The 24,080-nt window shown below is 34.5% G+C and overlaps 1 protein-coding gene across 3 annotated transcripts in view; it reads left to right on the forward strand.

The window, feature by feature from the left end:
• The window catches only part of NPAS3 (neuronal PAS domain protein 3), a gene marked incomplete at its 3' end in the record, with an annotated part of 610,700 nt that overhangs the window by 292,017 nt on the left and 294,603 nt on the right, over positions 1-24,080 (forward strand). For all 3 annotated transcript variants that reach the window (XM_082761139.1, XM_082761140.1, XM_082761138.1), the window contains one exon: positions 13,011-13,093. In XM_082761139.1, coding sequence (XP_082617265.1) covers positions 13,011-13,093 — 83 coding nt within the window. The remainder of the gene's footprint in view (positions 1-13,010; positions 13,094-24,080) is intronic.

Genomic DNA, 24,080 nt, shown 5'->3' on the forward strand with positions numbered 1-24,080 from the left:
TTTTTCCAGCTAGTTCACCTTTGCCTGTATTGTAACTGTACAGGCATACCCTTAGCCCACCTCAAGATGATATGTGCAGTGGTTCAATGGACATTTGAACCTCACAGACCAAATGGATTAACAAAACAGGAGAGTTGTATATGCAGCTCAGAGCAATTGAGTCCCTGTTGCCTTATTAGCTCTAGTGTCAGCAACACTCATGGCCACCAGCTAGCTAGTAAGCTCAAATATGACCTCGGTGGAACTAGAGGATTCCTTCTGAAAACAGGGGTGAGGTTCAAGGCACCGTGGGAGCTGTGCCTTGAGCTAACTGCAAGTAGTCTCTGCACAGCAGCGGAGACCACATCTTTCCTGCATGCAGCTCTTGGTAGAGTTGTGAGCAAGACACAGCTTAAAAATTCTATTTAGATTTTTTCTTTATTATTATTATAAGTATTTTGATGTTCAATCTATTCTCCTGCCATCCACTTTTCCTCTTATCTATAAAAAATATTTTTTTTTTCTGAAGTCGTTACTCACCAAAATAAACCTTTCTCTTTAGAAGACATCTACTCATCAGCTACCACAGCACTGTCTTTTCCTCTTCCAGTGATGCAGGTGCCTCTTTATTCCTCAGATTCTTCCTCTCCTTTAAAATAAGGAGTCCCTATGAGGTGAGAATTATTCTCAGAGATTTTTGAAACAATTTATTTTTTTTCAGGGACAGTGTTGGAAACATTGGGATTTAGATTTAATAGCTGTTTTTTCTCTTAACAGTTCTAGTGTGTTCTCCATATTATTTGTGAAAAGGGGTAGAATACATGTTGCAATAATACTGCATTCATAAGGCAAAGCCTTTGTATTGAAAGACTTCTGTCAGTACTCATAGAAATAACTTGCTTCATTTGTCTTGTTCTCCTACAACATTGTTGAGTGCAAATGCATTTTTTCATGTAAATTTCTCAGATTTTTAGGTATTATTAACAAAATAAGATGTTTGCTGTACATCAGTACAGCAGACAATTTAAAATCATCCAAAATGCCCTTAAGCTAGCACATTCATAATGAAGAATGTCAGAATACAAACCCTCTTCCAAAAGGTTACTAAAAGAAATAAGAAAAATAGATAAACAGTGTCAGGCATTATTTATTAGTTTTTCTGCGGAATGCATAAAGGTTGTGGATGACAGGAGAGGAGAAAAAAGGAGTGTGTTTTATGTTGAGTTTAAGCAGTCTTCATTCAACTCTCTTTGTATATTTTAGTTTAAGCATGATATTGTTTTATAGTGGGGGGGCTTTTTTTTTTAATTTAAATTGAGCTTCAATTGCAAATTATATAGGTGTGAAAATCTAGTTTTTCAGCTGGACTTAGCACAAAAAATGTGAAGTTTACGTACTAAAAGGAGATGTCAAAGAAACTCAGTAAAACCTCAACTCAGAGACTGCTGAGGTGCTACATTAAGCAAATTATTTTTTTAAGCAAATGCGTGTATTACCTTAGGTTTGGTGGGTGTAAAATAAAAGATAATTGAGAAGCTATCTAAATGCAATACATTATTGCTATAATTGTAAAGCTTAAAAAAAAAGAAAAAAAAATAATTTATCAGTGCTCACAAAATGTGAGAAAGATTTAAAGACTTGGAGTGTTATACTGCAAAATGAAACTGTGCCCCCAGTGTTGAGGTAACCATCTGTGTCCATGTCTGATTCAAATACTGTGTGGGGAATAAATTCTGATGCTTGTAAGTTCATTTCATAAAGAATACCAAAATATCTGGCTAGAATAAATCACTTAACTTTGATGGTTCAAGGTATATTTTGAACCATAGCCGCCATGTTTGTTGTCTTACAGCAGGGGAGACTTAACTTTTGCAGGTAGGAAGTGTGAATCTTAGCTGTGACATAATGAAATAAAAGGAATATTTTCCCTCACTGCAGAAAAAATCTTGAGCTTGAATTAATTCCTAATGCTAATGAATGCAACTCTGCTGAAGTGAATGTTGTGCCTACAGAAAATATTCTCTCCGGCTGTAGAGAATTTCCTTCCTGTTCTCATTATTAAGCTCTAACTACCATAACTATCTTGGCTATCTTCTGTTCAGGCTGTTTTATACTCTTCCCTGGTAGGCATATCCAAAGGTGAAAGAAACTGGTCTCTCCTTACATAACTGTTTAAAAAAAGACTCTACTGCCTATAAAAAAGGAAACACCAGTCTTTTGCTGGAACCAATAATAATAACAGAAAATATGTTAACTTCCTATTTCTCATTTATTTTTGAGCTCATTCATCATCAGCTGTATTTTTTATTTTTTTTTTTTAACTTCAGCAAATATTTAAAGACCATATCACTATGTCCTGTAAAGATTTCACTATGCTTCTTAACAGTGATTGGAATCTCCAAGAGATAGTTTTCTTAAAAACTGCTGAAATAGACTCTTACAAATGATAGCGCGCCTTTATTTTTTTATTATCTTTTAGTTAAGAGCCCCTTCCAAAGTCTTTCCCTGTACCACAGTGGCTTTGGGATTTGGATCAACTCAAATTATTCTGTAAGCAGCAGTGCTTTTAAAAACAAGCACTTCCATTTCCCAGTTGCAAGGACTTAACCAATATTCTGCATAAGAATATGTTGTTGTTAGTGTTGAAGACCACACTACATTAGGATTGGGAGACTTGCTCATTTTTCAGTCCTCAGCAATTCAAAAATTCAATATTAGATCTTATAAAACTTCTTGGTGAAAAACAAAACAAAACAAAACAAAAAACCCATCATTTTTTCCTAATAAGAAATTAACAACAAGTTGCAAAGATTTTAAGTGTTTCTTAATTATACTACAGCTGGTCATAGTAATCTCCTTACATTTCTTTAGTTATTTTTTGAAATTGCCAAATTCTGATTAGTTGCATTTTCCTGCAGCCTCTCTTATAAATAGAGAGAAGCAGCAGCTGGAAGACAAGGAAAAATAATTGACTAGTGACACAGTTGGTGCTTACCAAAATCCTCAGTTAATTACACAGTTTAGTTTTGGTAACTGATGCAGATTTCTTCCCTGGAAATGGGGATTGGTTGAAGACTTGTACCCAGTTTCACTCATTTTAGAAATCTTCATTGTATGTTCATGACTGTGTTATGAAAAGGGAAAACGGCACATAGCATACAACAAATCCACCACCTGCAAGACCTGCAGTCTTTTTACAAGACTGTAAAAGTAGTAAAGTTCTGCATTCCACCTCAGAACCAGAAACAGTTCTGAAGAGTTGTGTACTTGGATTCGTTTCAGTGTATCACCCAATTCAGTAGGCTAGTAGTGTATTTAGTCAGTTAAGGGTTATGTCATAGCTGGATTTTGCATGCATGGTGAAGATGACTCCTGCATTTGCCAATAGCAATCTTGGATGTATTTGTTAATTTTGGGAGTTCACATAAAATAAGCAACTTGTTCTTTTCCAATGTCCTTCATATCTCAGAGGCTTCCTTTTACTTAGACTGTCATAGTATGATAGTGAATATGCTAGAAGCACAGATGACCAAAAAAAATACAACTGCTTGGTTGCAGACTGTATCAAATGCAAAATTTATCTCTCTCTCTTTTTTTTTTTTTTTTTTTTTTTTTTTTTTTTTTGGGGGGTGGGGGGAGGTTCTGATACTGGCTGTTGAGTATATTAGTTCAGTAACATCTAAAACTGTAAGTTTCTAATATTACACTCCACTTGCTGTCAGAAGAGGTTATATGTGTGTCTTAGGAAAATTCAGTGGGCAGTTGTAGCCATGTAGCAAATAGTTGGTTTCCTCTGCAGGCAGATGTGAAATGCCTAGCCTTAGCATTACACTTCAGTAGTGACAGCATAGCTCTGGTAGCACATTATATGTTAGGCTGTTAACAAGTAAGTATTTAAATCTTCAAGTACTATGGAATATATCAATAAAAGTCCACATCTGTTACTCTACCAATAGTAATGGTAAGCTAATGGAAAGCATGCTGGTTGTAAAGCATTTTGTTATTCATTTTCCTTACCCATTTACTTTTTTGTTACCATATTTCTGTCCTACAGGAGTTGCATATTTCTGATGAGTACTGGTAAAAGTTTATCCATAAAATGATGCAGTGCATCCAAAAAAAATGAAGTGAAAAGGAATAAAGAGAAGAGTAGGCAAGAAATTAAACCTCTGTATAGGAAGGTCTAGTCCAGGGAAGCTGGATATGTTGTAGTGTTAGTAAAAACAGGGATGATGTGAATCACAGCTTGCACATTTACAACACACCACCGTCTAAGGCATAAAAAGGCAATTGTATTGACTTTAAGGAGGAGCAGCTTGCCTGTTTTGTTCACAGAAGATTCTGAAATAACACTGCCAAGATTTAAGACAACAGAAAAGGGGAAGGCATAACAAAGCAAGATTTCTCATTCTTGTCTCTCAGAAATATATTATACCTTGCTTCATGTAGATCGAACAGCTTTAGGTCCCCTTGACATACTAGTGGCATATGAAAGCCCTGCGGATGGATAGAGCGTTAGATTGGAAGTAATAAGGTTGTGCCTGACTTACCTCCGCATTTGTAGCAGATGTTACAAATGTCATAACATGAACCTTTGGGATCAGGCTGGAAAAAAAAAAAAAAAAAAAAAAAAAAAAGCAAGACAACAGATGTAGGCCTCTTAGTTTTACCAGCAAGTATAGTCTGACACTATATAACACTATTCTGACTTGATGTTAATACCTCATCCTCCTCCTGAGAACAGAATCAGTGACACTAACCATTTCTGAAGCTGGAGAGGGGTGACAGCAGTTTTCTTCCACAAGGAATTTTAATACTAGTTTAAAAATAAAAGACAATAGAATTATCAGCCCAATAAGTGTCGTCGTGTTATATCTGGATAAGTAACACATATACATTCATTTGGGATGAAATTGATAATTTTAAGGAATTTCTTTATGCTGTCGTAATGTTTATGCATTTTTCCATTGATAGGTCCAAATCTCACGGAGTAGGCATTTACTTAAAACATTGCCAAATGCCTCAGTTTTTAACCCCCTCAACTCACCCTGTGTTTGTGTCTCCTTCTCCCTTGCCTTGCACATCTGTCCTCCTCCCATATTTTTGCAGACTTTTTCAACTCTCTCTTCAGAGCAATAGGACTTCTTGGGAAGTTCCTATCTCACTTTAATTATTCAGACCAATATCATTAAATCTGCAATGACATCTAAAACTTCTTTTACTGGCAGCACTTTCTCAGCTATTCTATCTATTGTTTTGACAGTTTTCAAAACATTTTTGTGCTTCTCACATTACCCCATATTTGTGACCAATCCTCTCTGGACCTAAGTGTACCACTTTTCTCTCTTCTTTAAGAATGCTACTGTCTAACAATATTGGAGTTGGACTTCATGATCTTTGGAGGTCTCTTCCAACTGAACTATTCTATTGACCTATGGTGGTAGAGTTAACCTCCTTCATATTTTATCTATTTGTGGGAGCGCACTGTATGTGTTAGGATTACACTCCATATACTTTCATTCTGTATATATTCTTCCTTCTCACATATTTTTGTGAGCAGTGTAATAATTAATTGTAAAACAACCCCTGTAAAGTGAAGTTGATACTGGGAGGTAGCTCTAATTCAGTTATATCAGACATTGGTCCCTCCTCTCCATGTCAATGCGCATTTTGCTACCTTGCAGAGAAGCTAATGACTAGAGCGAATGTTAATAGTTACCCTTAATTGTTTTATGGGTGATGTAGTTCTTTTGCTTCTCCTTCTATTGATTTTAATGGAAATTGTGTGTTCTTTACTTTGTGCCGTTGTCCTCTGTGTGGTGGAAGGTGCATGAAGTTATTCCTTCTCCTGTTTTTCTGGAGTTTTGGCCAATGTTGCTGTATTTCATGGGAGGAGAAGAAAATTAATTCAGGAGTGCAGGCCCTTGTATTTTTTCCCATGTGTTTCAATTTAAAGCAGTGGTGATTCTCTCTGCCACATCACTCCCTCAGGTGCTGCCATTCTTGAACTGGAGGCTTAGCCCTCTCCCTGAAGAATTTCATTGTCAAGGAGAAGAGTGGGGGTTCTCCCATGAAGAATTTTAATCACCCTGTCTGTAGCCCTTTTGAAGGAGGCACAATAGTTCCTATAGTAACTACTACAGTGTGGGAGAAAGGCCAGTGCTCCCTCCCCCAGCCACAGATGGAGAACTCTCTTTGCTTAGATGACTGGAAATTCTTGCACAGCAAAGCCTTCATACTTAAGAGTGAAAAGAAAAATCTCTGAAATAAAGTAGTAAAATGTACAAATACGTACTGATTAAGAAACAGTGTTATTTGAGTTATCAAATAGAGAACATAAGAATCTTGAATATGCTAATCTCTAAGGTGTGTTTAACTTCCAATCTTGGATTTTTTAATTTTAAGAAGTTCAGAAAAGAGAGAGAAATATTTAGGACATCAGAAATCTTGCTTCATCCTCCCACCCCACACCCAGAGAACAAATCCTGTGGGAAGGAACAGATCCATAAAGCAGATGAAAATAATTGGGGAACAGGCACATAAAATAGATGAAAACTTGCACTAAGACAGCCACTTCTCTACTTGCTTTTTTCCATTCACCTAGAATCTGGGGAAGGGGAACACATTTTTTCTGGGAAATACATCTTCAGATCTTTTGATTTCAGTTTTTCTTTCTTTCTTTTTTTTTTTTCTTTTTTTTTTTTTTTTTTCTTTCTGCTTTTTTGACATTTTTATTTGATCAGTTTTAAGTTATGGAAACTAAAATAAGCTATTAAAAGTGTTGGTTTTTTGTTTGTTTTTGTTTTTTAAGTTTAAAAGTATTAACTTCAATTTGAAAAACAAATTTCATTACAATTTTTTTTAATCCCTAGAGTTTTTGATGAAACACTATAGAAGATCTACTTGAAATAAACAACACACCTGTAATCCTGTTAGGTAACATTTAACCAGTTCATTCTTGATAACTACTTAGTTATTCAATGGAAAGGTTTGGTTTGCTTTCTGAGCAGTGGATTCTCCAGTAATGAATACATGCTGTGTACTAGTGACCAGAAGATGGACGTCTAGAATAATAGGCATTTGCCTACACAAAAAATAGATTTGAAATGCCATTGTTAGCTTTGCAAGTTGATTATCATATATTGCATTATGCATCTTACATGTAGTCCTTTGTGACAATTTTGTGCTGATACTTTATTGCTGTGATACTTAGTTGGTAATGGCACAGCATTAATGATTCCCATAGCTTTACTAAACCAGGATAAAATACTTTTCCACATATGTTGCAACTCCATCTGAGATTTATTTCTTCTTCCCATCTGTGTGGGTGGATGTTATAAGGGACCTAAATTTTGGATCCCATGATGGTTTACGATGAGGTAGAGTGGTGACATCATCTACTTTCTTTGGATACCCTTTCCAATTTAGAGGGCAAAATCTCTGCTTACATCATGCTGGTTGCCCACCATTGATCACAGTTTAGAACAGGATCTGAATATATATAATCTATACCTTATGTCATCAACATACATCTCAGGCCTAGAAGTTGATTCTTGCTAAAGATTTCTCTCAAAACTTAGAATCAGTGATAAATGGGGTGGCAAAGAATGATCAACAGAAAAAAAAAAAAAAAAAAAAAAAAGAAGAAGAAAACAAAATGTAGCAAGGTATTAAATATGAAGTTAGAGAAATTAAAAGCAATAAAATGTTTATGTGGATTTTACAATATGTAAATACTAGCCTGCTTTCATGAGCCTAATGTTGGTTTCACATTATTTTTCTCTCACATTGCATCTTCTGTTGTTCAGTCTAGCCCTCCATCAGTGTCCCTGTCTATTCTAAAACAGAATTTTTGAGCATTTCCAAATAATTTGCTCATTGGAAAATCTCAGGGTTTTAAAATGGCATCTCACTTCTTCCTGTGAAACCACTCTGGTTATCTCATTCAACTTCACTGTTCTTTCACAAGCATTTGGAGTTGTTCCTTGAAATAACAAAAGAGAAATCTTCATGTAGATTGAAAAAAATCTTTACATTGAAAAAAATGTATTCAAAACTCTGTTTACATGCTTTACATGCTTCACATATATGGTCACCTGAGATGATTCTCTTTCTTATCTGAAATTATCATGTATTTTGTTAATACCTATAGGGAGAAATATTAGATGACCCTGCATTGTCTAATATTTCTCTTATAATATTTCATTTAAAACCTGCAAGGTATGTAGTCATATGTTATGTATTTTGTGAATAAAAAAGATAATTGTCTTTTTGGTGGGCTGTTTATGAACTTTCATATTTATGCAGGCCTGTTCAGGCTTTGCTAATTGAAGTCTGACTTTTTTTTTTGACATAATCAGAACTATTCAAGATCAAAAAAGTGAAACATGGGCTCTATTTTTTTTTTAAATGACTATTCAGACAGCAGATTACCTAAATGTGTGTGATGGGATGGGCCTGCCTCTCCCTCTCCTTTCAAGCATACAAAAAAGTGCTGCTCAGAAGAGTTAAAAAGAAATTAATAAATGAAGATTTTGAGGCTAATTGAGTAAAGGCCTTTCTAAGTAAATACAATTTCAGGAGAATTAATTAAAAAGTTCAGAATAGTTTTAAAAAAAAAATTATCAAAGCAACAGCATTTTAAAACTTAGTCTGAATTGTACCAAAGATTCCACAAAACCAATTTATGTTGAGATGTGGCACACAACGTCTCACAAAAGTATTTAGGGAGAACTGGTGTTACATTTTCATTCCTAGAGCTCAAAAAATATGGCTTCTGTTTAATTACTGTTCTCTGTTCACTAGGAGAAGGTCACAGTGGACATCAGTTTTTGGTCATTCTTTGCTCCAGAGGCTTAGAAGTGTGTTAGAGGAAATCCTCTCATATAGGGATACATGGAAATCTTTGTTAGGCAGTGTACATTTTTCTTTCCCATAGCTTCCCACTCCTTCTAGCACAATTGCAAATGCTCTTGAGATTGCATTAAGCATGCTTAGACTGCCCCCAAGACACATTGAAAGGGATGTGGTTCTTCCTTCACCACATGCACAGCCAGATTAGTCATTGAGGGAGAAAATTTAAAGAGGAATTTATGAGCAGTTAGATTTTTTTCCTTATTAATAGCTTGTTACAGAATAATCCTATGCCAGGAATAGACATGTCAGTCATGTCAATCTGGATAGTAAAAGTCACGGTCCAACGCTATGGGAAGTAAAATATTTCAATGGGGAGAATCCTCTGTTCCAGCACAACAAGGTGTATTTTGAAATCATTCAATCTTCTTGTCACTATTAGTAATCAATATTTGATAGCAATATTGATTCAGCCAGCTTTTTTGTTAACCAGAATTTTACGTTCAAGCCTTAAACTTTGTCAATTAAAAGTAGACAGTATAAAATATGACTACATATAAAAACAAACAAACAAAAAAGCCTATTTATAGAAGTTCGTTCATACTACTAAAACAACAGAAACTTGGAAGAAGAATTTAACCTGGGTTTGGAACTTGTTTCCTTTGTGCCTCCTGTTCCAGTTGGTACACATGCTTCAGCCTTCTCCATGTCCTGATTTCACTTAATTCCTGATACTCAAAAAAAGAAATTAACCCCTTGAAAGGAATGCTTTGTTTCTACATTTAAAAGAGAATCTACTTTAAAAAAAAAAAAAAAAAAATATATATATATATATACACACACATATACAGATCTTTAGGACTGTGAAGTTCATTGAGCTGCTTTGATTTATATGTTCTGATATGAATTCTAAATCCCTTGCTTTCCAAGTTTTCTGTGAGCAGCTAAACTGCATCTGTTGATGGTTCCATCCACAGGGGGAGTGATTTAGAGATGACTGGATGTGGCTCTTATGATGGGAGCCAGTTCAGTATTTATAGTTTGTTTTGAAATTTCATAAGAAAATAAAATCATGGCCTGTTTTTTAATCCAACCATTTCAGTCTATGTCTTCCTTTCATCTATTGTCTTGCGAATGATCCATTCAGCACAAATAAGAGGCTTTGTGCTGTGATTGGACTGTGAGATTGCTGTGTTTTTGAAATCTGTCAATGTGATATGCATCTGTATATTCCAAATAGTATTTCTTCTGATGCAGATACCTTTATTGAGAAATCTTCAAAGCTCAAATAAGTAACATAATGATGTAATGAAATCAAAAGATTGAAGAAAATAAGTTTTTCACCTGTTCTAGATTTATCTTAATATTTCTGTCTCATTCCTCAAAATGTTAAGAATAATAGTTAGGGAAATGAGAGAAATACAGAAAGGGCATATTTAACATCTATTATGTTACCAAAAAAAAGAGTTGCAGTATGGCTACTAGAAGCAGAATGGTTTTCTGTTTAACATATTTATGTTGGTTGTAAAATTAGGAACTGTCATTACAACACCACATCACCTGAGTAAGTGTAAGACACATAAATCAAGAAGTTCTGCTATAAAACTGTCAATGATCTGAATGCCTTGAAAGTACTGCAAGGTATTTGTGTACATGTATACCAGCCACTAGGATACAGGCATCAACAGAGGATTTAACTGACAATGTTAAAGCTAAGATGTGGCCCTCTCTTGTTTTCTAGTTAACTCACTGACCTTGAGTCTTTTGGTTTGACGTATAGAACTGAGAGCAACCCAAGTATGAAGAACTGATAACTTACCTGCAAATATCACTTCAAGTTAAAGATACTGTTTTTAAAGTATTACATTGCCTTCATGCATTTTATTCAAGTTATTATACTCACATGCTAAAAAAACTGCAATTAACATCATAGAACTGGAAGCAATATTCTGTATGTAATGGATACGCTTTAAAATGCCAGTGGATTGTAAAGGAATGATGTAGTGCAGGAAATAGAAAATTAATTGGAAGACAAATTCCAAGTGGTGATGTGTTCAGATAATGTGTGGAAAATATAACGCAGTCTAGATGGAAGAATGAAAGAACCTAAAGGATTTAAGCAGGTTGTTTGTTCTTTCAGAGGTTCGTTTTGTTTTTTTGCAGTGCTCCTATGGAGACTACTATGAAGCAATGCCTAACAGTCCAGAACTGTAAATTTCATTTTTGTTGCTGGTAGATTATAAATGAAATGACATTGGGGGAAAAAAAAAAAAAAAAAAAAAAGGTGCTAATTGATAGCAAGCATAGTGGGGACACCAATCATCTTCACAATGCCACATATTCTGTTTAATCCCATAACAAAAGCTAGTTTCCCTTAGAAATATTGGTACAGCTCCTGTGTAAGCAAACCTTTGATAACATATCTGGAGGCTTAGTAAGGAGGAAAGAAGGATCATCTTTAAGTCTCATGTCTGGAAAAAAAAAATAATAAATTTAAAGGAGCCTTAGTTGCTAGCAAATTTTATGTGCTCTGATTTTTTTTTTTTTCATGATATAGGCATTACTGTAAATGGTAGGCGTCACTATAGCTATAGGAAAAATAAGACTGAAAAGAAGCAAAATGATTTAGGATCAGAAGACTGATACAGAAAAACATAATAACAAATAAGTACTTAAAACTAGTAAAAGAAGAATATTATGCTGGCATGTCAAGCAAGCCACTTTACTAACTAATGTTAAAAAACAAGTACAACATATCTGTCTATTACCAACTTTAGTTGAAGTGTAAAGGAGAAGTCTTGAAGGCTTATTTTCTTATGTTGGTAGCATCTGCATCCTCAAGTATCTTCAGAGAAAAGAAGACACTGAGTCTAGAGCAGTCACCATTTGTAATTCTGAGCTATGGCCTGAATCCATTAGCAATGAAGCCACATGTTTGCCTAATATAAATAGCTTAGAATTTCCTGCAAGGAAATTACATGAAGCATCAAATAGGTCAATATGACTATCATTACTTGGCATATATCTTTTCTTACTGATATCATGTTTGGCAGACAGTATCATAGAAGACTAAAAAAACATTGCTCTATGTTTTGTTTTCATTGATGTTAAATTAGAGTGTTTAGTACTGACAGTCATCCATTCTACTTGTTTTAGTGGCTCCCTTGTTACTTCTTTTTCCTTACCGTGTGTTGTAAAGAGGTTTCAAAGGCATTAGACCATCAGTGTCTTTGGACGTAAATGTTTTTGTATGCACTTTAAAATTTTACCTTTTTGTGCCTGCTATGGATATGCCTGGCTTTGAAACTTGTAGGAATGTCCCAGCAGTGCTGTGCCGTCTTCTCCGTGTTATTTCTTTGTTCATGTGGGAAGTATAGCCTAAACCAAAGAGGAAATCTCAGCTTGCAGTCAATACCTATGTTTGGTCACTCAGACTTAATTGCTGGCTTTGTGCTCCTGGCATAGAGAGTTTAATGAAAGATGAGTTTTATGATTTCTTAGCTTGTTTTCTAATCACTTCTGCTTTTGAAACACAACCACCTGTTACTAAAATTGTACTTTTAAACTATATAATTTAAGTGTAGAAGTTGAAGTTTTAGGTATCTTTTCCAGCAACTAACATTGACACCTGACATACGACTTCCCTATAATTAGGAGCATCTTTGATATCTCGGATGTGATGACAGTGCAGCTGTTGCCAAATGTCAACTTTTTAAAGTTGTGTTTACTTCATTTTAGTTTCAAATAAGATAAGTAACATGTTAAGATAAATCTCTCAAATATCTTCCTGGGTAATATTTAGTTCTCATCATTACATTCCAAAACATTTACATTATATTTAGTGCCTTTTTCAGTACTACATTCTGCATGCTATCATCGTAACGTATGAAAAAAAATTCTACAAGAACTGAGGACATATTTGAATAGACTATTCATTTCCAGAATTCCTGGACATTTAAATAGCTTTCTTCTTCTTCTCTGAGGATAAAAGGATACTTTTATCCTCAAAATTTTGAGTCACTGAAAATTATGTACCAATTTTACTATATGCAAGGCAAATTTGAAATCAACACTGGTGTTTAAAATGCAAAATATATTTAAGTAGTTAATGTGAAATGGTGTGATCAGGGATTAGAAATGAATGTGCAGACCTTGCAACATAACTGTTTTTTATTCAGTTATAGGTGCCCAGCGCAGGAGAAGTCCCAGTGCCCTTGCCATTGAAGTATTTGAGTCACATTTGGGAAGTCATATTTTACAGGTAAAAAAAAAAATGGCTTTTCCAAGAAAAATCAAAATAACTAGTCAGACCTATTTCTGCCAATAATTTGAATACTGTTGGTGTCAGCACTTATATTAATGAAAATTAATGAAATATATTAATGAAATTTAAAAGGTCACATTTATTTCTTTTTAGAAAGTCCATGATTGGAACAATTTGAGAGGGAAGGCAGGTGTTGTATAGATGAATCTCAATATTTTGTTGTTTTGAACTGTGCAGTAGGTGTTTGCTTGCAGAATGTATTTGTGTGTGTGCACAAAACAGTATTTTGTGTTGGTGATTTTATTTGCCTTATGTGTCATGCACAGATTTAGGGTGTTTTTCCCCACTTTGGTTTATGTGCACTGCTTTCCTCTTTGATATCACAGTTGTCATGATTATGTATCACAAATTTGCTACAATCTGCAAAGAGAAAAGATGAACAGCAGCATGCTTCTTAGGTCTCCTTAGCTATGAGATAAAAACTAATCAGATATTTGTCAAAGAATTTAGTCACACTGTAAAAGGAGCTATATTCCAGCAAGATTAGATTGAAAAAACAGTAAACTGATGGAGATGTTCTTATGCATGCTTTGTTTTGTCAGGGTTAGTACAGCCTTTCTTATGTTACAGTAATCAAAGTGGAGCAGAAGCAGTTAAGAACAAAATGTGAAGTGTTTTGTCAGCAAGGCAAAAACTCAGCACTATGGAAATAATAATAATAATAAAAAAAACCACACCACTCTTTACATGTAGTCTTTTCTAACCACAGCACTGAATAACTACACTTAGCAATGTACACAGATTCTCAATGCAAATATATTGCTTGGTATTTTATCTTTTGAGAGGTACAAAAGAGGTAAATTAGGATATTATCATGAGAAATATTCCACTTAATTTGAAAAGATTGAGAGCTATCTCTCCGTACTACCTCAGCTGTGGCATTCAAAAGCATTATGGATAATGTCAGATTTTTCACATATTTTTAAAGTAACTAAATGCCAAATAGCAACAAAGATAATTTTAGGAAAACATGAAATTAACCAGTAGAATGAATTTCTCTTTGGAGCAAAAATCATGAATGAAGTGACTTACTTAGTTGTGCATCCTTAGCAAAGATCTAGCTCAAATTTTTGATTCTATAAGCAAATGCTTGCAGTATAGTAACTGTACCAAAGGTATCTGCACCAGTATCTACAGTACTGTTTGCATATCACACAGAAATGCTGTTATGCTGTCTCATAAATGTAGGGGGGAAAAAAAAAAGAATAAATAAACAACAGTTTTGTGATGTTCCAATTTATGTAATTTGTTTGTGTGGTGTTTTGAGTATGTAAAAATGTGCTATATATCCTAGAGGTATCTTTCTTGTAATATAAATTATAAGAAATATCTAGACAAAATCTTACTGAGACTGATTTATATATACTCTTTAGGTATTAGGTTTGATGCTATATGAACATATGAGTCAATTTTTAAGAACAAAACTAAGGCGTCCACTTTGACAGATTTATAGGTTGAACTAGGAAATCTTAGACGTCTTTTCCAATCTGAATGATTCTACGATTCTATTCTATGACAACTACTTGACATTTGAATTTTTCACTTATTGTGTATTTTAGACTATTTAGCGATTTTATTGCTTATTTAAGCTAGATTACATTTTTTTTCTACTTATACATGATAAATTAGGGTGTTTTCAGGATATATCTTTCTCATAATACTAGTAAAATAATCTGTATTGCACTGTAATAAATGGATTGAGGATTTTCAATCAAAATTGCCATCAACATAATATTGAATATCTGTTGAGGTGTGGCCTTCTCAGAGAGGGTGGTGCTTTTACCAAATTACTCCTATTAATCTCCTAATTGATAGTAGAAAGTTATACTCTGACATTTAAGAGAATAGACTGTTGATGATGGATAAAGGACAAAATAAATTAATAATGGTTGCAAGTTTATCATGATATGTTAAAATCTTATCTTACTAGAGTAATCAACACTTGGAAAGAAAGTCTAGGTCATGCGTTCAAATGCACCACTTTTAAAAGATCTGAACAAATTTCAAAGTACTGTTTTGTGGTTTTATGGGTAGAAAAATAATCTCTGGAAAACATGTAAATTTCCAGAAGATAAGTAAAACAACAACCAGATAGATTCTGCAATGGAGTACTGTTCTAACAAGTTCTCATTTAGCTTGCTGCTCCTAAAGATGATATGCAAAGCAGTGCTGTGATAAGTATTGTTTGCAAGTGAAGTAAACAACCTTGCAGAATGATTATACCTTGGGACTACCTGTTTTTCAGTCTGCTATCTGAGGAAGTTGAATTTATAGTTTGTTTAATCCCTTTTGCTATTAATATTTTGAAGACTGGGTTAAGTGTAATCTCAGAAATTAAGAAGCCTCTCTAATCCTCCTAATATTTTGATACTTCAAAATTTATTGACAGACACATGAAAAGCATAATACAGTATGCTTGAAAAGGTGGATGTAGGTGGATGTTATTTATGATGATGTAAAAATAGAAATAGAGGTGCATCTTGTGATACTTTACATCTTGATTCTATAAGCAAGAAGTCTCGGTCAAGTCCACAAATCCAAGCCATAGTCAATTACTGTATATCATGCTGAAGAGATTCCTACAGTAGGTATGCAGCCAAGGAAACCAGCTGCTTGTGGAAAAAAAGAAACCCCAAAACATGAATATGTGAAATGTTGTCAAATCATTGTGTCCAAAGTCAGGGCAAAATAACTTTGAAATGTTTTCCAAGTAAGATTACCTGTATGATGAAGAGAGAAAAAATAGGTAATGGCAATATGTTCATTATTTTTAAAAAATGATTTTTGGTTTGTCAGATAGTTGTGTTTTGTTTTATTCTACATTTGTCTTTGGAAAAATAGCGTTATAATGAGAATAGACTTCAATAAAGACATCTTCAGTTTTACAGTTCTATGTATATATGTGGTATTTATTAAGTAAATCCAGTAAAAAATAATTTCTTCTGTTGCTTGCTATTCAGAAATTTGACTGAAACTGGTTTTAAAAATTAACAAAAAGATGATCAGTTTATACAAGGCTCATGGATTTTTCCTGTAACTTCATTGCTATTGAGGAGGTATGGAAAAGGGTCAGTAACCCCATATTCTTCATATAATCAGGAATGATCAGGAAATGTAGAACTAAATATAGAGAAAAGGGAAAGTTAGTGAATATATTTGCATATGCAAATTAGCTTAATTGATACTGCTTGCCTCTACAGGGATTTTTCATTACAAACTGGAGTGCTACATTGTTCAGCTCATATTGAGTAATTTAGTAACTAATGAGACCAGTTTGCACTAATTTGCATATGATAAATGAGCTTAATTGCAGTAAATAACTTGGAGGCATAATTACTTAATTTTCCTGTGTTGCATGGCTTTTAAGTTCACGTATGAACAACTCAAGATAATTTTGCATATTTAAATTAGTTGCTTTTAAAATTCTTGAACAAAAAAGAACACACCTTACAATCTGAACTGTAAAACAATTAAAAGTAAAATGTACAGTATTTTCAAATAAAATTTAATATCTATAAAAGATATTTCTTCCTTTAAAATACCAATGACTACTTAAAGAATAAATATTTGGAATTATACAAAATGGAATAGCTTTTAAAGTCAGAATAGGATAGAAAGATGGTATTCGTAATAATAATAGAACTGTGTATCTGAACTGTAGTGAGTGGTACATATTTTGTATTCCTGCATACAAGAGTGATAACTTTCATAATTGCATTCTTTGCTTCAGCAGTGCCTATTCAGCTGTTAAGAAGCTGTAACACTTTCATATAGCATTATATTACCATACTCAATAACTTAGATACTAGTTGTCTTAAATTGCATATACTGTCCTACCTCCACCTCGTTTTGTGTGAAGAAATCCTTAAATCAGCACTCTGAAGTGTCAGAGTGCAGCAAAATGCCTCTTTTTTTTTTTTTTTTTTTTTTTTTGATAGACTTGGTCAGTGGTGAGCACTGTCATTAATAACCCTCATGACAGAGACTTCTACCTTGAGTTTCACCAAAAAAAAAAAAAAAAAGGATCCTATTTTCATTTCTGCCATGCCCCTAAAATTATTGGCCATCACATCCTTTTGATAGAATTGATAGACTTGAACTACTGACCTAGACAGGGAAAAAAATCAAATGCTCAACTAACGAAATGTGCATAGCAAGGTCTGTTGTACACAGGTGATTTGCAAAGTAGATGACATTTGTTGAATTCTTCATCTGTGCCGCAAGGCACTACTCTCCTAGCAGATTTTTTGTAGCCCTGCTGAATGGTTTCTTCAAAATTTTGAGACTCACTTTTCCCTTTCTCTTTATATCTATTTCTTATACTAAGGAACCATTTTGAGATGAACGAAGGTCTAAGTAGTTGCAGTATTAGATTCCATGAGACAAAAACAACAGGATTCTATTAAGGTCAAAGGAAACAGAGGCTCAGTTGAAATTCTGACCCTAAAGACTCTGTGTTCTTTGTCATCTTTGAGTCATGAGCCACAAGATGTAAAGGGCATGCTCTGGAGATCCAGGAGTGGAACACAATTCAGAAAGGATAGCTGTAGTGGATGTGCAGTTCTACCCAAGGTATCCCAGCCAAGTTACCTGTGGTATGCACTCAGGCTGTAAGCCCTGCATACTTTGTAGCATCCTCGTTATCAGCGCAGACATGATCATGTAATGGTCCTAGGATGGGAGCACCGTTTGAACTCCCTGGAAGTCACATATGGCTTAAATGCTATGGTTTGGCTTTACTCCATACAGTGCTCCCAGACTCTCTATGGATGTGAAGGGCAGTCCAGTATTTTGTAAATATGGTTCATATTCTTTTTCCTGCCACTGGAAACCTCAGCATGGGGGTAGAGCTTCATAGAGATTTAATTGTCTTTACTCCATTCCCTGGAGAAACCACAGGTTATTAGACCCTATGAGATTGTTTTAGCTTTTGCGTATTGAAAGTCAGCAAGCAAGCAGACCATATGCAGCCTATGAATGCAAGAAGACTGATGTATTGTTTGCATTGTGAACAATTGAAAAATGTCTCTTTCTAACAATTTTATTTTTGTTTTAAAATATACATTTATTAATAATTGAGGTTAGATTTAGATTAGATATAAGGAAGAAATTCTTTTCTGTGAGGGTGTTGAGGCACTGAAAGAGGTTGCCCAGAAAAGCTGAAGAAACCCCATTCCTGGAAGCGTTCAAGCCCAGGCTGAATGGGGCTTTGAGCAACCTGGTCTGGTAGGAGGTGTCTCATGGCAGACGGGGTGGAACTAGATCTTTAAGGCCCCTTCCAATCCAAGCCATTCTATAATTCTTTTCTTTTATTAATACTTCCAGCACTAAAATACTAAGAAATATGCAACTGTAGAAATATATCATACATGTCAACATAGTATACTGCTGCTCTTCAGAGTAGGTCCGTAACTAATTGTGAGAAACATCCAGGATAAATGTATCATCTCTGGTTCCTGTGAATCATTCCAGATGATGCCATAACCATATAGAGTAGCTTAAACTACATCTTGGTCAGCATGTTATTTTTTTGGTGCATGTCACATAAGTTTACGTTTCCTTAGGAAAAAAAATGAGGAAAATGAGTAACAGTCTCTTCTCTCTACTTCTCTCTAAGTGAATGCTTTAAAAGTTTGTCTTCTGTTTGCAGCTGGCTACTACCCATTCTACCTGCCTGTTCTACCTAAATTTGTGTCTAGAATTGTTTTCTAGATGCTGATTCCATCACAGTCTTAGGTGTGTAACAGCTGCAAATAAGAGTGAATCATACACGTGATACTCTCAGAAGTATTTGTGATTACACATCATTGATCAACTGAATGTTAATAAATATTAATAATATTTCAGTAGTTACAAAACAAAAGGCTTTTTCTCATATTCAACTGAAAAAATTGAAAGTGTTTATCAGGAGAATGTTTCTATTTTCTCCTAAAAATGCAGTTAATTCAGCTTTATGAATTGGTATTTTCAAATGCAACAGGTGTAGAAGCAAATACATGATTCAAAGGAAACTTCTATATCAGTTTTTTCTCTGTTATCCATATGGATCTTGTCCTCTGTTTCTGTCACTAGTTTTGTAGCACTGTGACACCCTTTGAAGGACAATGTTATTCTGCCAAGCTTGACATAGACAAAAAGTTGAAAGAATTCACTATTCATCTTCACTACAATATTTAGTGATGTTTGGAAGATGTTGCTATTTACCTATAACTACTACATTGAATATAACAAGACAATGACAGTATTCATGTTTTCTAAAAACATCTTGCTGGAGAGCATTCAAGTAAAGATTTTCATGCACTGGGAATGTTCAGCATGCAGCCACTTTAGATTGTGGAATACCTGTGAGTTTTTTATTTTATTTTATTTTGTTTTGTTTTATTTTGTTTTTGTTTGTTTTTTATTAAGACAAAGCAAAGGTTAGTGAACAGAATAAATTATTTACATTTTTTGCAGTAATGAGTGATTATGGATGAAGTACAATTGTGCGTAGTGTCATGGAGACAGAAGTTTTTCCTGTACTGAAAATAAGTACTAACATTTCACTGTGTAAGCACTCTATTAGGAATTAAAATTGGCCATATGGTATGGATGATCACAGTGGAAGAAGAAAATAGATGGTTCTAAAATTTGCCTTCCCTGAAAAATATTTGAATCTTGTAAAACTTTGGAGTATTTTAAATAGATATAAGCAGTACAGGTTGATGTTAAGTTTCGAGGTAGTTCTGTGGCTGGCTGGACCGCAACTGAGTAGAAATCCGTTTTCTTCTAATATTTGAATTGTTACAGAGAGCTTCATCTGACAAGAGAATGTCAAGTGGAAAACAGAAAGGAAGGTGTTGCAGTGCTATAAAATATTAGGGAGAAGATTTACTTTCTCATTTGTTATTTTCATTCACTCTAAGTATTACATATTGAAGTTAACTCTGTGTAACAGTGATCAGCACAGAAATAGTGACAAGAGAGTAAATGCGAGTAAGCAGATGATGGTAGTGCTGATTGAGGATTTTTCCAGTCTGCAAAAGTTCTTAGCAGAAAAGACTTCTGCTGGCAAGGAGATTTGTGAAGAGCTGTTGCTAGTGGTGATGTTTGTAGTGGTGAGTGTACCTTTGTGAGGATGAAGAAGACTGTTCAGTTTTTTGCAATCTGTATTGGGCTACAGGGACAGACTACTAACCATCCTGTGTTAGTATGTGTCAAAGATAGGCAAAAAGAGGGAAACGTGAAAAAGCCAATAAAAAGTACAAAATTTAGGGTATGCTGGACAGTATAGGTCTGTGCAGTCTGTAAAAAAATATATATATATATATATATATAGGGATTAAGTAGTGAATAAATTATGCATCAGTAGCCGAAATAAAGTGGAAATTAAAACGTCAATTAAGAAAAGATAGTAGTTGCAGAACAAGCAACTCAGCAAAGTGATCTCAAACTTTCTCTTGGCAGCAAACAGCTATGTGTAATGCAGTGAAACAGAATGAGTATATAATGGGTCAGAATTGAAGGTTTGGAGACCACAGACCACATAATCCCTCTATGAGAGAATTATTTCTATATGTAGTCTACTTTGTATGTTTAAATTTTGATACTGAACCTCATCTTTATCATACAGCTAGTTTTTATTTAAAAAAAAAAAAAGACATAAGTGGCATTCAGAGCATTCAGATACAAAACCAAAGGGGGAACTGATTGTTCTCAACAAAATGCTGTCCAGAAATCGAACACAATTTGGGTAAAAAAGTAGACACTTAATCTAAATCTCTATTTAAAAATAAAAATAAAAATAAAAATAAAAATAAAAATAAAAATCTTTCAGTATACAACTGTTTTATCTAGGAAAACTGATAGTTGTATAAAGTTCAAATTAGTCATTCAGAAACAGTGAGATAACAGTAATAAGTAGGATGCTGTAATGCCTTGGTATAAACTGAACAAAAATTATAGATTTATGGTATAAGAGACAGTAGTGTATATGCAGAGGGAAGGTTGACCTTCTGAACGTAAAGTTTCCAACTGGATAGGATGAAAGAGAATAATCTCAATTGTAATTAGGAAGAAAATCATATATAAAAAAAAAAAGGAATGAGGCAGGAGAATATCATGATAGTAAGTGTTACATTGAGAAAAAGAAAGATACACAGCCTACTTGGAAAAAGTAATTTGGGGTGACTTGAAATGCCCAGTTATTAACAGGTCAAACACCTCACCCAAACAGAGTTGAAAAGCAGGAAAACAGTGTAAATGCTGGTATGTTGTGAAGAGCCACGGGACTCTAGTAAGAAATGATTGGTATCTCAGCTTTGTACTGTCCCTTTCCAGGGAGATTCTAGGCATCTCCATCCACACTCTCCTGTTTCTGATTTAAGGATAGATTCTATGTCACCTTTCACTGGCTAAATACATAATCTACGTAGGAATCTGTCCAGGTTTGATCACCAGTCTCACTTTAAGCACTTTGTAGTGCTTTGTATTCTCAGAAGATCATCCTCTTGTAATAAAAGTGTAAAAGTCTTACACCAGATGTTATTTAGAACTTTAGAAATCGAATTGTGTATTTTTTTTCCAGCATAATTAATGGAATTATGATAGGTATTTCAAGCTGAAAAGAGGCAGAAAAACCCTCTAATAGAAATTGTAATGCTGCATGCCTCTATTCAGTGTTCTATCTTTGTTCTGTGATGCTACTTTTGCACTTTAAACATGTGTAAATGCCACTGAATGCTACTAATAAATGCTATGACTCTGGTTCGACACTGGTTTAAATTATGAAAGAGGTTAGCCTGATACGTTGCGTGTTTCTACAAAAGGCTGGGAACAAAGGCTAGATTTGAATCTGAAAAGGTTAAAGGAGTTGCACAGACAGCATTGTTAAAAGGGACATCTCAGGTCCATTAGCTGGAACACAAAGCAAGAGGATTTCCTGGGTTCAGGAGACTTGAAAGGTGCTGATTTGCATACTCCAATTTGTCCCAGTCACAATAAGTGCCTCAGATTGAATCCATAAGGGCAGTGCTTTCAATCTGGAGTTATGTCATAGATACAGCATCCATGCAGTTGCTGCCCAAGGGGTTGTATGTTAAAAGGAGATTGGGGGAGGGGTGGGAAATGCTAAATTGTTTTGCAATTGGAGCTTGAAGCAGTGCACTTAAACCTGCATTTTATATGGCAACTGTATATAAAAGTGTGCAGTTTCATTTAATAAAGAAATATTTGATCTGAGCAGGACACAGCATACCACAGTGTGTCATTTAATTCCTGGGAAAGTATTTGAAGAAAATGACATATCTCAGCACTGTTTGTTGACCGTTTTGTTGTCACCTGCTGAGTGTTGTCATTTCCATAGCCAGTGGGCTGTATTGAATCAGACAGAGGGAAGAGGTCATTAACAGAAATGGAGGACTTTCTGCAGCCTGTAGATGCTGAAGGAGGAATTTTTCTTCAGATACATCAACAGAACTCTATTTAATGGAGTCTACATTCAGCTATGATTTGGGATTTAGCCCTGTTTTGAACTGAAGTAAGGTGGCCTGAAAAGTATAGGCAGCATAAACTAATATGTGGGTTGACCGGAAAGAATTATACCTTCTGTGTTTTCTTTTTTTTTTTTTTTTTTTTCCCCCAGTCACAGCGTTTATCAAGATAGGAAAAGGGTGTTGATTTCCGATAAATAAATACAATTGGGGAAAACAATGTTTTAGGTCATGCTGTGCAAGTTAACAGTGATATTTTTCTTCGCTATCTTGAAATCATTGATGACATAGTTTCCAAGATTCCTCATTTCAGATCCAATGAAAATAAAAAGCATTAGAAATAGGCTTCAAGCATCCTTTGTACTCTGCAATAGAAGTGAAGGGAAGCAGTATGTGCCCTCTTTTTCCAGAGGATCTGGCAAAGGGTAATATAGGCGTCTGCATGCAGAGAATCCTTAAATGGAGCATGTGCTCCATTTAAGATTCATGTGAATGCTGTTGTTTGAGGCTGCTTTTAACTCTAATTTATTTCATTATACCAGCTATCTGCTAACTACATTTTCATAATTTTGTTTGTAAGGTCTAAATAAATGTAAATATTAATATTGAAATAGAGGTTGGGGGTTCAACCTTCACTATTACAGTAGAATCTGGAGCCCCAGATACAGTGCTTTATCCCCTGGATTTTAGGTAGAAAGTGCAAGCACTTTTACTGAGACTTTAAAACGCATAAGAGAACACAAATATAGTTAAAATAAGTGAGTCGTGTTTGTGGAGAGTGCACTCTGTTCTTGACTGTGTTAACTTTAAAGTTGATTAAAAGTAGTTGCTTCCATTATTTGCTGCTAAAATGGCATTGTATTAGAATTTCTACCTGTATAGAAATTATAAAAGATAGCATGGAAACAAATGTGTTTTGTTTTGTTTTGTTTTTCCAAAAGTGACTTAATTGTGTGCAATTACATTGTATCACATTTTCTTTGGGTATATTTTATAGGGTCACATAAGATGCAAATCAGTGCTGAATGCTGTTTATTGATTATGCACAGCACTTAGCCAATGAATTGTTTTCTTCTTTCACGTTTTCTCCATTCTATGAAGAATACTATTTAGGTCTACCCATTGACGCTAATGTAAGACTATACCACTTTGATAGTGTCTGATTGAATTCTGGTTTGATTGAATGAATTGTAAATTCTTTCTTACATATTCTAGATAGTGATTTATGGTGGGTATCATTGGCTTGCTTTGTGCTTAGTATTTGTTCTGTTTTTCCCTTTAATTGTATATTCTGCTGAAAATACAGATTATAAACTTTATGACTTCATTCATAGTTTTTATAACATGGAGGTGGTAGACTATTTGCCTTTAATGCACACTTTAAGGAGTAGAAAAAATCTGTAATGTATGTGTGTTTATGTCAAGAAATTCTCCTTACATTTCCAGAGTGGCCT

Source organism: Aythya marila (assembly GCF_965140915.1).
Source record: "Aythya marila genome assembly, chromosome: 5".
Taxonomy (NCBI): Eukaryota; Metazoa; Chordata; class Aves; order Anseriformes; family Anatidae; genus Aythya; species Aythya marila.